Source organism: Trichoderma breve, chromosome 1 (genome assembly GCF_028502605.1).
Source record: "Trichoderma breve strain T069 chromosome 1, whole genome shotgun sequence".
In the NCBI taxonomy this organism is placed as follows: domain Eukaryota; kingdom Fungi; phylum Ascomycota; class Sordariomycetes; order Hypocreales; family Hypocreaceae; genus Trichoderma; species Trichoderma breve.
This window is the reverse complement of record NC_079232.1, coordinates 1,736,704-1,750,557: the sequence shown is the minus strand read 5'-3', so window position 1 is coordinate 1,750,557 and position 13,854 is coordinate 1,736,704. Positions and strand designations below refer to the sequence as shown.

General features: G+C 51.6%; 5 protein-coding genes across 5 annotated transcripts; 3 read left to right on the top strand and 2 right to left on the bottom strand.

The window, feature by feature from the left end:
- Nucleotides 1–3,194: 3,194 nt before the first annotated feature.
- On the top strand, nucleotides 3,195–5,286 carry T069G_00561 (transcription factor opi1 domain-containing protein; the record flags this gene model as incomplete). Its single annotated transcript, XM_056167771.1, has 2 exons — nucleotides 3,195–3,915; nucleotides 3,995–5,286. 2 exons carry the CDS (start codon nucleotides 3,195–3,197, stop codon nucleotides 5,284–5,286), a joined length of 2,013 nt encoding a protein of 670 aa, XP_056033087.1.
- A 2,118-nt stretch (nucleotides 5,287–7,404) lies between these two features.
- Nucleotides 7,405–8,181, top strand: T069G_00560 (DJ-1/PfpI family domain-containing protein; the record flags this gene model as incomplete). Its single annotated transcript, XM_056167770.1, has 2 exons — nucleotides 7,405–7,485; nucleotides 7,576–8,181. 2 exons carry the CDS (start codon nucleotides 7,405–7,407, stop codon nucleotides 8,179–8,181), a joined length of 687 nt encoding a protein of 228 aa, XP_056033086.1.
- Nucleotides 8,182–8,998: 817 nt separating this feature from the next.
- T069G_00559 (TATA box binding protein associated factor (TAF) domain-containing protein) lies at nucleotides 8,999–10,469 on the top strand (the record flags this gene model as incomplete). Its single annotated transcript, XM_056167769.1, has 2 exons — nucleotides 8,999–9,386; nucleotides 9,451–10,469. 2 exons carry the CDS (start codon nucleotides 8,999–9,001, stop codon nucleotides 10,467–10,469), a joined length of 1,407 nt encoding a protein of 468 aa, XP_056033085.1.
- Nucleotides 10,470–10,735: 266 nt separating this feature from the next.
- T069G_00558 (succinate dehydrogenase/Fumarate reductase transmembrane subunit domain-containing protein) lies at nucleotides 10,736–11,524 on the bottom strand (the record flags this gene model as incomplete). Its single annotated transcript, XM_056167768.1, has 3 exons — nucleotides 10,736–11,180; nucleotides 11,293–11,374; nucleotides 11,488–11,524. The coding sequence occupies 3 exons, from the start codon at nucleotides 11,522–11,524 to the stop codon at nucleotides 10,736–10,738; spliced, it is 564 nt and encodes a 187-aa protein (XP_056033084.1).
- Nucleotides 11,525–12,627: 1,103 nt separating this feature from the next.
- T069G_00557 (NAD(P)H-binding domain-containing protein) lies at nucleotides 12,628–13,605 on the bottom strand (the record flags this gene model as incomplete). Its single annotated transcript, XM_056167767.1, has 2 exons — nucleotides 12,628–13,524; nucleotides 13,573–13,605. The coding sequence occupies 2 exons, from the start codon at nucleotides 13,603–13,605 to the stop codon at nucleotides 12,628–12,630; spliced, it is 930 nt and encodes a 309-aa protein (XP_056033083.1).
- Between the last annotated feature and the right edge of the window lie 249 nt (nucleotides 13,606–13,854).

The window sequence follows — 13,854 nt, the reverse complement described above, 5'->3', positions numbered from 1 at the left end:
GAGAGAGGTCACGTGCGAGGGATCTCTGTTCCTGAGCTGCTCCACTACGGCCCCGAAAAAAAAAAACCAATATCCAAGATGCAGAGGAGCTTTTCCCTCTTCTTTCTTTTCCTTTCTCTTCAACGCGCCCATTAGACAGTGCAACTCATCTTTCACCTGCGACCGCGTGGCTTTCTGTCATGACAGCTGCAGAGCCGTGGATGAGTTAGCGATTTGGCGGTGCGGAGAGGAAGGAAACTTGTTTCATTTGGTTCATTAAGAGCTGCCCGCGTGTGTTTTCTGCTTTGGCAGGATTTGATTGCTTGGGCGGCGTCAGAGGAGCCACACATTCATCAACGTCGGACCTTGTGTTAAAGAGGCGAGGCGAATCATGATGCCGATCGTTCATGTGATTGCCGTGTAGGCGAATCCAGCTCCTTCGCTACTGTATCTATGCTCTCATTTGCATGTGCTCTCTCATTTGCATGTGCCTGTGGCAGGCATGGGATAAGCACACATAGATAGCGATGGCAAAGCTATCCACGCCCGGCTTCTGCTTGTGCGCGAGCTCTCTAGCCTCAACCAATAATGGCTTCCCTGTAGCGCATTGCGCGGAAGACGGCAGCTCAGGCCCAGATCCCGGAAAGCAACCACGATACAGTACAGTACAAGTACACAACCTACAGTGCGTTTTGCCTGATGAAACGGGGCGACGTAAAAGGCGTCATGTGATGGTTGTGAACCAGCAGTTGTGCCGAGTGGCAGCACTACTCGGAGCATTTCTGCGAATAGGTGCTTTACTGTCTGAGACAGGACGTTGCCGTTGTTGGGGAAGACGTCAAGGTGCCTGTGCTAGTACCCAATGCACTGCCTGATGATGTGAGTTTGAGAAACACAATCTGGGGTGCATCGGAATGAGTGGTTGAGGGGAGCAAGGGAGCAAAGCTTCAATGTCCTTGTCAAAGACAGAGAGACATCACTGTACAGCAAGCAGACCATGGCACACCGAGAGAGAGGCTTGTCCGGGGTCCCCGCATTTGGAATCAGGTTTCGGGGTAATTGATGAAGCCTGCCAAGCTGCTCAGGGCAATGAGGGTGCCCGTCTTACAAGCCTCCTGCTACAAGTACTGTGCCTGTTCTCACGACCACATGCGTGGCTTGGTTAAGCTCTGTTGGGAACGTGGCTGTTGATGACCAGGTGGACCTGAGGGCTCCAAAAGGTTGCCAGCCAGCCTCGCCATCGCTATCGCACAGCAACGATTTGGAGATGCAGGGCAAGGTCTGGGCTATTGACGTGCGGAACTGCCTCCCCACACGGCGCATGTTTTTTGATGAGAATTCTCGTGGCCATGTGAGCAGTAAACCCTCCTCTGGAAACTGTTAGTGGCCCCAACTTACCCCTAAACCCCCCACTGGAAGAATGTGGACATTCCAATCGCGACAAGGGCATGCTACACAGCGAAGAGCGGTGGGATTTGCTCGGCCGGGAGGGGGCAAAAGCACATGAAATAAGTCTGTCCAGTGCCAGCATCGGTGGGGAAGCGAAAAAGTTGGGGCTCAGAGCATAAGAGGAGCGTCACATTGCATGTGATAACAGCTTTGCAACGCTCAGGCACGTGCTTGTAGCCCGTCTCCCCAAGGCCGTTTTTGGGTTTGATTCTAATTTAGCAACAAAGTGACGGCACCAGCATTTTTTTGGTCCATTGCTGGATTTGGCATGTCCTCGAGGGGGGAAGATGCGGCCGCGCGCCCTCTCGTCTGGTCTGGTCTGGTCTGGTCTGGTCTCTCTATTCCGGCGGCGAGATCGTGGCAGTGACGATGATGATGGGATGCCAAGCGGTTCATCACAGGCGGCCTTGATTTGTCTGCGTATCATTGCTTAATGTTGATGTGCTCGGCAAGGATGGCACAGGCCTACTGGTTATTAATGGCTGAATGCTGTGCTTTTGCCAGAATTGTCGACCACTTGCAAGCTCCCCGTCAGTCAGCGTGCAGTCGCAGTGTCTTGCCTCCATGTGGATGCTCCACTCGCAACGAGCTGGAGAGAGGGCACCAGTTAAGCGTCGAGACGAGGGTGAGATTTGTGTAGCGGCATCGCCGTCTCGAAATCTGCAGCAGCGCGGTCAATGGAACATTCGCCGCCTCTTCTGCCCTCCACCTTGCTTGATGGGACATTGGTATTACAGGTGAGGTAGGAGGTACTTAAACTAGCAGGTAGTCCAAGGTTCGTCGGAGCACATGCGCGTACCGGTACACGATGCGCCCACCTGCTGCTCCATAATCCCCATTCAGGGCTCCATTAATAGCACCAACCATGAGCGCATTGAAACCCTGCGGACCCTGCAGAATTCCCAGCGCCTGACCTAGGGCCCTCAGCACCGTGTACAGGTACTTGGTCTCCAATCGCATTAGCTGCTGTCAATACGTAAAAAAGTCACCACACCACGCCGTCACAGAGTCCCCAACAAACGGTAGTATCGAGTGTGTCGCAGAGGCCAATTCATTCGTAGGTGGGAGGTGGTGTGGGAGAAACCCGTCATCCATTGCTGGATTGGGATAGGATGGGAAAGGAACGCGGCCAAAAAAGATTTTGAGGCATCCATGATTGTTAGTTAGCAGCTGGAGAATCACGATACTGCTTTGCTTTGGTCTGACTCGGCGCTTGCACAAGGGCAGTGTCCCAAGTGGATTTCCGTCTTTTTATCTCGAATTTTTTACCCTCTTGTTTCCAATTTTTGTTTGAAATCGTCCAGGCAGCCCTTGAAAGCCATTGATATGCCCGTCGGCGGGCTTATGCTCTGTGCGCACTTGATGTAATTGCCGTCCTGTCCTGTCGTCTTATCGCCATTGTCATCACTGTCCATCCACGTGCCCAGACCACCCTGCTCTTCTCCCCTTCTCTGTCCCAAGACCCAAGAAGAAGGGCTTAGCATGTATCAGAGCGCATTTTCCCCCATCTGAAGCTATTCTCGCTGCCTGCCTGTGCTGTACCCGTTTCCACCATCACATTTTTTTCTTTTCCTTCTTCTTTTTCTTCTTTCCCCATCTTGTACCGCCCCAATACCAGCCGATTGAAGACCGCTGCCCCGGCGTTTATTCCCGCTACAACCCCTGCCGCAGCGCCAGCCAGCCACTGGAGTGCAGTGCTTGCGTGCTTATCAGCCGTTTTCCCATATGTGCATATCATATATGCGCCTGGGCCGCAATCACATGCCATGCATCGCCAGACGCTCGCCAACAGTCCAGCTTCGGCCCCCCTCGGACCATCACCAGCACTTGCACCAGCACTTGCACCACCATTACCGCCGCGACCTCGCCTGCCGCCCATCAACTCGATCCAGTCCATTCCCTCGATAAATTCCATCCATACCCATTCGCCAAACCCCATTTCGGGCTTCAGCAGCGTCGACTCGCGGCCGTCGAATGCGCCATTGCCATTGACGCTACAGCGGCCTCTGCCATTACCGCCATCACCATCACCCCCAAACTACTCGCAGTCCATGCACAGCCATCACCAGTTCCCCAGCCCGTCCGACAACGACAGGCTTCCCCCGCTGGTGCACCATGACGGCGACAGCAGAACATTGCCGTCGCTGAGCAGCATTACCGGCGACGTTGCCATGCGCGCCGACGACCAGCATCGACCTCCGCAGCATCTTCACAGCCTCCCCAATCCACCGCCGCCGCTGCACCAGAACCAGAACCATTGGCCGTCCTCCTTCAATGGTTCATTGAACTCGTACCGACAACCACCGCCTTTCCACGCACCCGACAGTCCAGCGACAATCATGGACATGGACGGCGCAGCAAGCGTTGCCAGTGCGGCCTCGCCGTCGCCAGATCGCATCTATGACGGAACACCAACCCCGAGCAGCCTCACGCTCGACGACCCAGACGTGCGGCTTGCGGCTGAGGCTCTGGGAGATTTACGCGCAGGTAAGTAATCATGCCATTATCAATATTGAAATGCCCAATTGTTATGTCAATGTTTGATGCCAACTGCCCCCTTGCACAGATTTCGTATCATCGCCTCCCGCCGACTCCTCTTCGCTGCCGCCCATGAGCCCGCCCATTGCTCCATTCCAGCTTCAACAGACAAAACCAAAGTCACCCAAGCCCGAGCCGCTTTTGTCTCTCCTTACAACCGCTCATCCCCTCGTCGCCTCGACAATTGGCGGCGCCAGTTCCGCTTACGGCGGAGCCAAGAATTTCTCTCCACGATTCAAATCGGGCGCCGAGTATGTCGAGGGCTACCTGACGCCTATCGCCAACACAGTCAACTCTGTGGGTAGAGTCACAGGTGTTGAAGGCGGTGTTCGATGGTTCCTCGGCGCCGGTCGCCGGCATCCGGCACCTACATCAGACCCCGACTCGAACGGTTCCAACAAGAGACGGAGGACAGGAGAGAGCAGCAGCACCAGCAGCGATGCGAATGGATCACCAGACAACGGTCTTGATGATTCGTCGTCGGTCATGTCAAAGACTCCTCGCCGCCTATCGACTGCTAGTACGGTGGACACGCTGCCAGCTTATGACGACCAGCGGTCGCCCGCATACTCAGAAACCGCGCCCGCAACGCACAAGCCGCCGGGTAGCCAGCCGTGGCAGACCCGCTTGATGATGTCCACGTCGGGACTAAGTGTTGCTATGAGCGCCGAGAGTTTGCGTAGTCTCAAGTACTGTTTGCGCTGGCTTCGATGGACCAACGATCACATGAACCGGGCCATTCTGAACTTGAAGCACGCATTGGAGGAATATGAAAAGGCAGAGAGGAAGGAACGGTCAGAGGGAGGGCCATCTACTGAGAGTTCCAGCGATGCTGAGGCCATGGATGTCGACGGCGCGGAAAAGAGCCAAGACAAGCCGAACCCCTCACGAAGCGAACTCGCCGCGCGAATCAACAGCCTCAAGGGTGATATCCTGAAATCTCTTCAAGACGTTATCAACAACGTGTCCAAGTATGCTGGCGGTGCCCTTCCCGAGAACGCGAGGGTCCTTGTTCGCCGCCACTTGACCAGTCTCCCCCAGCGATTCCGCCTCGCAACTATGTCTGACGGGCGGTCGGGGAACTCCAACGGGGATAACGATTCAGCAATGCGTGAAGGTGCGCAAAAGGTGTTGGTGCTGGCCAAGGAGGGCCTTGACATGGTCACGCAAGTAACAGGCGTTTTGGACGGGACCATTGTGAGCGCCGAACAGTGGTGTGAGAGAATGGGAAAGAGGCGAAACCCTGATGGAGAGGAGAGAGAAGAGGCCGCTTCATCGAGTCAGCAAATTGAGTTTGGCAGCGATGAGAAGTCAGGCTAATGCTGTGACTGGAAAAAGAAAAGCAGAAGAAGAAGGAGAACGGCAGGGGAAGAGAATTACCCATCACGACGAGGCTAAATGGGAGACAGCACGGGTATGCAAAAGCAACATTTACGAAGTTCATCAAATAAGAGCTTCTAATCGGCTCAAAGGCAAGGATATATCCAACAAGTGCAGCAGATTGCAAAAGATGCGATAGGGTGACAACAGGACTTGATCTAGTCGCTGGTGATGGGCTTTGATGAGTCAAGCCTACAGACGACTACTTTTGCAAGGCTGGGTTGGAATGGGTTCCCGAACCCTGACTATTTCTTTTTTTATTATTATTATTATCTCCTCCGCGATTACCAACACATATTCTTTCGCTCATACGGGTTTTCATTTATCGTCTAAGGAGGGGAGGGGCTTCAATCCATCGAGATTGTGTGCCTCAATGTGTAATCTACGATTTGTCTGGCGAGAGGCCTACAGGGACCATTCCTTTTGTTTTTTAAGCGCTGACTGTACTTTTTTTTTTTTTTTTTTTTTTTTCTTTTTTCAGTCTTATTTGTTTTTTATTCTATTTCTTTTCGAGGCTCTCTGTGAAATATGAAAGCTTCAGTTTATGAGCGGTTTTATTTCAGTTTTCTTTTTTGCTTTTTATTTATGTAACTTAGTTGTTTCAAGGGCTTGAAAAGAGAGAAAATGCCGGTGTGTGGTTTGTGCGGCTTTTGGGAATGCGGAATGTGGGATGCATTACTTGCGAGACAGCAATCGAATTTCATAATGGTCGTATTCGTCGTCTGTTGGTAACATGATGTGCCTTTGTTCGATGGCAGAATACCTGTTATCAGGTGATTGTAGTCTATCCTTTGCTGAATCTGTAGTGTGCCTTTGGTATACATCTATAAGTGAAAGGAGACGGTGCTCTGGCAAGATAAGTTGTCATATTAGTTGGGGGTTTTGGACTCACAAATAACAGAGAAGGTTTAAATTGCAACTATTCGCAAGATTGAATAGCCGTAATGTAACTTGGACAAAGTCGAGAAATATATCATCAGCATGTTCCATGTGTAAGTGGCGACAGAGGATAAACTTGTTCAAGTCTTGCTGCTATCTCCTTGAGCAGATCTTAACTGCATTGGCAAATTGACGGCATTCTATATCCTTTGTACTCATTGTCGCAAGTTGTCGGTCAGAGATGTCCCTTTCAATGCCACATACCTACACAGAGTTCTCAATTCTATATTACTGATTCAAACCTTCGTTCTGCCGTCTCTCAAACTCGGACCGGTGGCAAGATAGGAGCCGAGTCCTTTCCATTGATCACCAATCCAACTCAGCAGATGATGAGAAAAGAAGCTGCTTACAAACAAAAGAAGAGAAAAAAACGCATTGATGATTACTCCAAGCAAAGCATCATCTTCAACTCATCTGAGCTTCTGCTTCTTGCCATCCGGAGAATAACATCTTAAGTCCTTCAACGGTACGTACCCGCACGGCCAGCCCTGCGGGACATTCCGCCGCTCTTCAGGTACAAGACCCACGTACCCTGCGGCATCATCCGAGCTGTAGCTGACTCATCTCAGTCATGCACCGTCGCCTTTGTCGCCTTTCTCTGCTTTTGCGCATTGAATTGAGCAACAATTATGGAGAAGCTGGTATTAGATAATCGAAACATTCGGAACAAGATCCGTCGAGCCTCCCAAGGTTCATTCTGTGACGCGCTTCCAACGTCAAACAAGCCGCGGCACGGGGAGTTTTGACTATGAAGGTCTGGGCTGGACTTTGCCGCGCGCTGGACCAATGATGAGCGTCAAGGCGGACGGACAACATGCCGAAAGAAGCCTGGAGAAGCTGTTTGCATTGAAAACGAAGGAAAAAAAATGAGGGGCAGCTTCATTGATTGTGGGCGATCGTTTGGCCATGTGGAGAGCTTGAGACCGAAGAGGTGGCATTGAGATGGGATGAGAAAAAAGGGATATATAAAGAGTGTCGCCGTTGTTCATGGTTGGTTGAGAAGAAGCAAGAAGCAAGCACTCAACACTCAGACTACAGCTCCAACCCTCGGAATCTCAGCACATCTCCAAAGCAACCAATTCACAACAATCTACATCTACAATCCACAACTCAGACACAATGGCTCCCAAGAAGGTCCTCGTTGTTCTCACCTCCCACGACAAGATTGACGCTATTGACCGATCCTCTGGCTGGTACTTGGTATGTCTCTATCTTCCTCTCTTCCTCTCTCCTCCTCCTCTCCAATCCCAACTTTCAATTGGTAACTAGCTCTGACCTCATAAATCACAGCCCGAGTTCGCGCACCCTTACCATGTCCTCTCCGGCAAGAACGTCGAGGTCACCGTCGTCTCTCCCAAGGGCGGCGTCGCCCCTCTCGATCCCGCCTCCATCGAGCTCACCAAGGAGGACCCCATCTCCGTCGGCTTCCTCAACAACAACAAGTCCCTGTGGGAGAACACCCTGCCCCTGAAGCAGTTCGCCGGCCGCTCTGGCGAATTCGACGCAATCTTCTACCCCGGTGGCCACGGCCCCATGTTCGACCTCGTCGACGACGCCGACTCCATCGCCCTGATTGAGGAGTTTTACAACGCCGGCAAGATTGTCTCCGCCGTCTGCCACGGCACCATCGCCCTGGTCAACGCCAAAGTCAACGGCGAGCCCCTCCTCAAGGGCAAGGAGGTCACCGGCTTCACCAACGCCGAGGAGGAGGCCGTCCAGCTGACCAGCGCCATGCCCTTCCTCGTCGAGGACCGCGTCAATGCCGTCGGCGGAAAGTTTGTCCAGACGGCCGTCTTTGGCAACAAGGTTGTTGTGGATGGCACCCTCATCACGGGCCAGAACCCGACTTCTGCTTCGGACCTTGGTGAGGCTCTTGCCAAGGCTATTGGTGCTTAAGTGGGCATTTTTGGGTCTCTTTTTGTCTTTTGTCGCCTAGGTAGCTCGAAATAGAGTAGCAAATTGTTAAATATCCATGCCACTTCTAAACTTGGCTTGTCTCACCCCCCTGTATCATCGCGTCTATCATGAGTGAATTGTCGAGTCAGTCACCTTGAAAAGGAGGAACATTTCCAATTCCTCGCTTGGAAGATGAGAATTACCTAATAGGTCGCAGCCAGTGACAAACATGTAGATTGGTCCGTCTTAAGAGCAACCTGGCTGTCTAATTGAAGGTGTCGGGATGCAGAGATGCGAATCCCACCAAACCGCCGCTACCCAGGCATTGATGACGTACCGGGGAGCACTGCAGCGAACCCCATTAGAGCCGCTGTAGCATGTGCTGTAGGAGCTCAACACTAGCTGCTGCAGTGGGGTCTCCGAAGCCTGTTGCTGATTCAGTGCAGATGTCCGCTTGCGGTGCCTTTCCTTAGGTATACCTAGGAAAAAAGATTCATTTTATGGCAGACACACAATAGTGCTTGATATGGAATTCCAAAAATGAAATAATATCATATTATACTATTATTATATATTTACAACATTTTGATTCAATATTCCATTATCTTAGGGATGTAGATACATGTATTCGGCTGCCGGATTTTGGCTTATCTAATCCGTTCGCTCTCCCCCACAATTCGCTGGTAGTGGTCCAAAGTTGCTCGCAGGTCATCCATCCTCAGCCTCACGTCAATCCGCACGCGAATCGCTTTCCAGCCAGCTAGCCACCCAACATCGACCGTATTCGCAGCTTCGCATCGCCCAGAAGACGGCCAATATGGCGAGCGAAACGCCCAAACTGCTGTGGAATACCGAAAATGTCAAGGATGTTGCCGAGTCGGTGGGCATTGGCTCCATGAGCGACGAGGCTCTCAAGGCTCTCACACAGGATGTCGAATACCGTATTGGCCAGGTCATTATCGAAGCTCTGCGCCTCATGCGCGCTGCACGACGGACGACGATGACCGTCAATGACGTTTCTCTGGCTCTCAAGGTTTTGGATGCCGAGCCCTTGTATGGCTACGACTCCACGCGGCCTCTTCGGTATGGCGAGGCAAGCTTGGGACCCGGCCAGCCGTTGTTCTACATCGAGGATGAAGAGGTGGATTTCGAGAAACTGATCAATGCACCGCTGCCTAGAGTGCCGCGAGACATGAACTTTACTGGTGAGTTTTCATCTTATATGCGATGGACACAGCTCTGGACAGCTCCGCTGACAGCTTAACGTAGCACACTGGCTCGCCATTGAGGGCGTTCAGCCTTCTATCCCCCAGAACCCGACCTCGGCCGAGTTGCGACCACAAGACTTGTTGCCCAAGGGACCAGGTGCTAACCCTGCGCTGTCTGCCCTTGCTGGGAATGATGCTGCCTCCGGCCAGCCCTCTGTTAAGCACATTGTGAGCAAGGAGCTCATTCTTTACTTCGACAAGATCCAGGCTGCTATCCTCGATGATAACCCAGATGAGGAGGTCATTCGACTGCGTCAGGCGGCGCTTGGGTCTGTCAGGGACGACCCCGGCCTGCATCAATTGGTCCCATACTTTATCAACTTCATCATGGACAGGGTCACACATCAGCTAGACGACACATTCACCTTGAAGCAGATGATGGAACTGACAAACGCTTTGATCGAGAACAAGAGCTTGTTCCTGGACCCATATGCCAGTTCTCTCTCTGCGCCCGTGCTGACGTGCCTGATGGCTAGAAAACTGGGCACTGAGGAGGGTCAAGATTCTCTCAAAGAGCAGTATGATATTCGACAGCTAGCAGCCTCACTACTTGGCCGTATTGCACGCAAATACTCAGCTTCAAACTCTTTGCTCCGACCAAAACTTACAAGGACATGTCTAAAATACTTCCTGGACCCCACGAAGCCTCCTGCCGTATTGTATGGTGCCATCCACGGTCTGCTTGAGGCTGGAGGAATGGAGGCAATCCGAGTCTTGGTGTTGCGAAACCTCAAGAGTTTCGACTCGGGAATTCTCCAGCCCTTGAAAGAAAAGTCGGAGGGCTCGATCGAGTATGAGATGCTCGTTCAGGGACTGGTGCAGGCTGTAGCCTCTCTCGCGCAGAAGACGGACACTACGGATGCTGCCGAGGCGCAAATGAACGGGGTAAATGGCAACGCCCCCGCCTCGGAACTTTCTGACCTAAATGACTTCATTGGTCCCATTGTTGGCGAGAAGATTGCTTCTACTCGCAATCACCAGCTCATCAAGACCATTCTCGATGCCCGGTTTTTGGAGTAAGGAGTACTAGTTAAGGAAAACAGCTACAGCTGACGCAGCATATGAGAAGGCGCACGGCGTTTCGGATTGGTTGATATCCAGGAGATGAGCTGACGCCCTGTCATCGATACATGGCATTCGGGTTGTTTGTAAACTTTTTAATAAAATATTTTTGGACAATTAATCAGAAAAGGCCCTTTGATGGCCATTTATTTTACATACACCGCCCGCTGCCCGCCCGGTGTTGATTTTTCCTTCTTTCTTCCAAGCCATCCATCGATGCTCCTTTACAAGCCAAAAGCCAGGTAGCCACCACCGAGAAAGCTCGATATCCACAGAGCAGCCTCTCCCCTCTTAATCTGGGTCTTAGCGAATCCAATACCCAAGTCGTAGACCAGGTGCTTGATGCCGTTGATGAAGTGGAAGGTGAAGGGGAAAGCCAGAGCGAACTTGATGGCGCCCTTGACGACGAAGGGCAGGGCAGCGAAGCCGGATGCAAGCGCGGCGCTCTCGACGTGGAGACCCAGGAGAGGGGAGGCGAGGTATGCGGTGAAGTAGACGTAGGCGGCGCCGGAGAGCACGCAGCCGGTGATACGAGTCCAGGCGGAGGCGCCGAACCAGGTCTGCTCCATCTTGTAGATGCCCAGGTTGGGGGAGACGGGGCGGTTCAGGCGCTGGTTGACGAGGACTTGCTGGCCTTCCTCCTGGGAGAGCTTCTGGGTCGATACGGGTCTGCGGAGAAGAGAGAGACGGGGGGGTCTATGTTAGCAAAGCTGTTTCCTTCTCTTGTTTCCTCGGTTTGTTGTTTCATGGAGGGGCAGTTTGGATTTGGGCGCGGGCTTACCGGGCCTGGGAGGTTGACATGGCAGAGGCGAGGACCATGCGCGGGATGTTCTGCCTGAAGAAGACATTGGGCTTCGTCGCGCCTATGAAAGCAGTTCGATGTCAGAGAACGTTCGTGGTGAGGCTATTCGCAGATTGCATGTGAAGGCCAAAAGCAAAGCTGCCGAGGAGGGGAAAAAAAAGAAGAGCAACGTACTGCGCACGGCAGCGAGGCCGAGCCGGTGGGCGATCATGTTGGGCGAGATGACTTGGATGGAAAGAGGAGATTCGAGATCGGAGCGGCGATTTTCAATTGCTGTTCGACTTTCCCCCAGACAAAGAAGAAGCCGTTTCGCCGGTTGCTGTCGTCGGTTTGCGGGTTTGGATCGAGCTTCTTCGGAACGGAACTGCGTCGGTTCCTCGGTTTAGGTGGGCCAATCAGGGAGCTCCAATTCATCATCTCTAGAGCAAGAACTCACGTGAGAAGCAACTCTCGCTCCAGATCTCGCCGGCATCACGTGCTAGATGTAAATGCTGACTCATCTTTTTTTTCTTCGCGGGTCTTCTTAGGAAATTTCGCTCTCGTGGGATTTTCTTCTCTTTTCTCTCTCTTTCTTCTCCAGATAGTCACGAATGTCCGCCGCGCGGTGTCTACTATGGACATCGATTCCGGCAAGGCCTTTTTGGCTTGAGGACGTTTGGAGAGGAATTCTTGAATGGATCCTTCGTTAATCTCGGCATTTGGTTGTCCTCCGTACCGGTGCCGTTTCATTCTGAGATCTACATTTATCATCGCTGATAACCACTTTGTGTGACTGATTGTGACTGTGCTGTGTAATGTCATTACTCCGTAGAAGAGCTATTACAATGGAAGCCATTCAGGCTACAAAGGCGTCGCTATTAGGTTCTTTGGCCTCGATGCCTTGGATCTTAATTTGTTGCTTTGTGACAAAAGTGAGCGTGTGGCGCATAGCTCAGCGACAAGCTCATTCTACCGTGGAGCTACCCTGGTGCTACTTTAGACAAGGGCCCAAGAGAGATGAGAAACACACAGAGCTGCGATGTTATTCCTTTGAAGCTATCTAATGTGTTGCATGAGATTTTACTATCAATGTGGTCAGCATATCTTCTTCGATTTGCACGATGCGCAAAAGCCAAGGCTGTTCACTTCATGGATCACTTCCTACGGGAGGCATAATGCTAAGCATCGGTATTCAAGATGGTTCAAAGACTTCAACAGTCATATTTAGATATATAAAAGATATTGATTGAAAACAAATTGTTCAAGTAGCTTGATCTGATTCAACTGATCCAGTTTGTAAATCCGAACCATGTGCAATGCAGGATAGTAACCGCTTCAATTGTAACCCAGCAACTTCTTCAGCTCTTCCTTGAGGCTCTCAATCGGTCGGCCAGTTCCGGGCTCTTGCTTGTACGAATAATCCGCGTCGTAGCGATTCTCTTCATCAAACAGTGCAACAGTCCCTAGCATGGTGTATGCCTTAGTGAACAACCGAGTCTTCACACCATTCTTAGTGTCTTCATCCCAGAGCCTAAATCCTTCTTTCTTAAACTCTTCAATATCGACATCGACCACCTTCCATTCTTCCCCAGATGAAATCTCATTAATGATGGAGATGAATTCGTTTGTGCTGACGGCATAATCTGCAACGTAGGCGACACGATTGCGATACTTGTCTGGGTTTTGAAGAACAGTAACAATGGTCTCGGCGCACAGTTGCACGCGACTGATGGACACCTTTTGGTTGCCCGATCCGAAGCGAGTGATGGTCTTCTGCTTCTTGTCAATCCAAAAGAATCCACCCTCAATGCCCCAGTCAAACCACCCTCCGGGGATGATGGCCGTCCAGGAGAGGATGCAACCAGGCGCAGATGTGAGCTCTTCAAGCTCCTTTTGAGCCTTCCGCTTAGGCTCAAAGATCCCGACTTCCTCAGCGTGAGCCGAGAAGGAATCAGTACTGAATTCAGGCGTAATCAGACGACGCACGCCAGCAGCCAGAGCGGCTCGCACGATAATGCTTTGGTGCTCAGCTGCAGCAGGATTGAATGCTTCGACAAGTGCATCTTGGCCCTTAAGGACCTCGGTAAGTGTCTCAAGATCATCATACGAGGCCTTCTTGACGGTGACTCCTTCGGGATAGGTAGCGGTGCTCTCTGGTCTTGCAATGATTGTCACGACGAAGCCAGCAGAAAGCAAAGCGGGAACTGAAGTTTTACCGACATTTCCAGTGGCCTGATGAATTTAGATTACAGTATTTCAATAAAATAATGGAAAACTTACTCCAAGAACTGCGACGTTCTTGATTGACGACATCTTTTCTGCAATGGGGTGATATGAAGACTCAATAGCTCAAGTACTCTTTATTTCTGATGGTGTGCAAGTAAGTGGTTTCGATCAAGATGAAGGGAGATACATCAGGCTTTTATAGACATCCAGTCTACAAAATTCCAACTCATCTACAACTCACGTTCCAAAGGCGAGTATATCCATATGGACAAACAGTGATGCCTCTCATACTGCGGCGCAACTTCTGATTGGATGGCACTATCATCGGAAATCTCA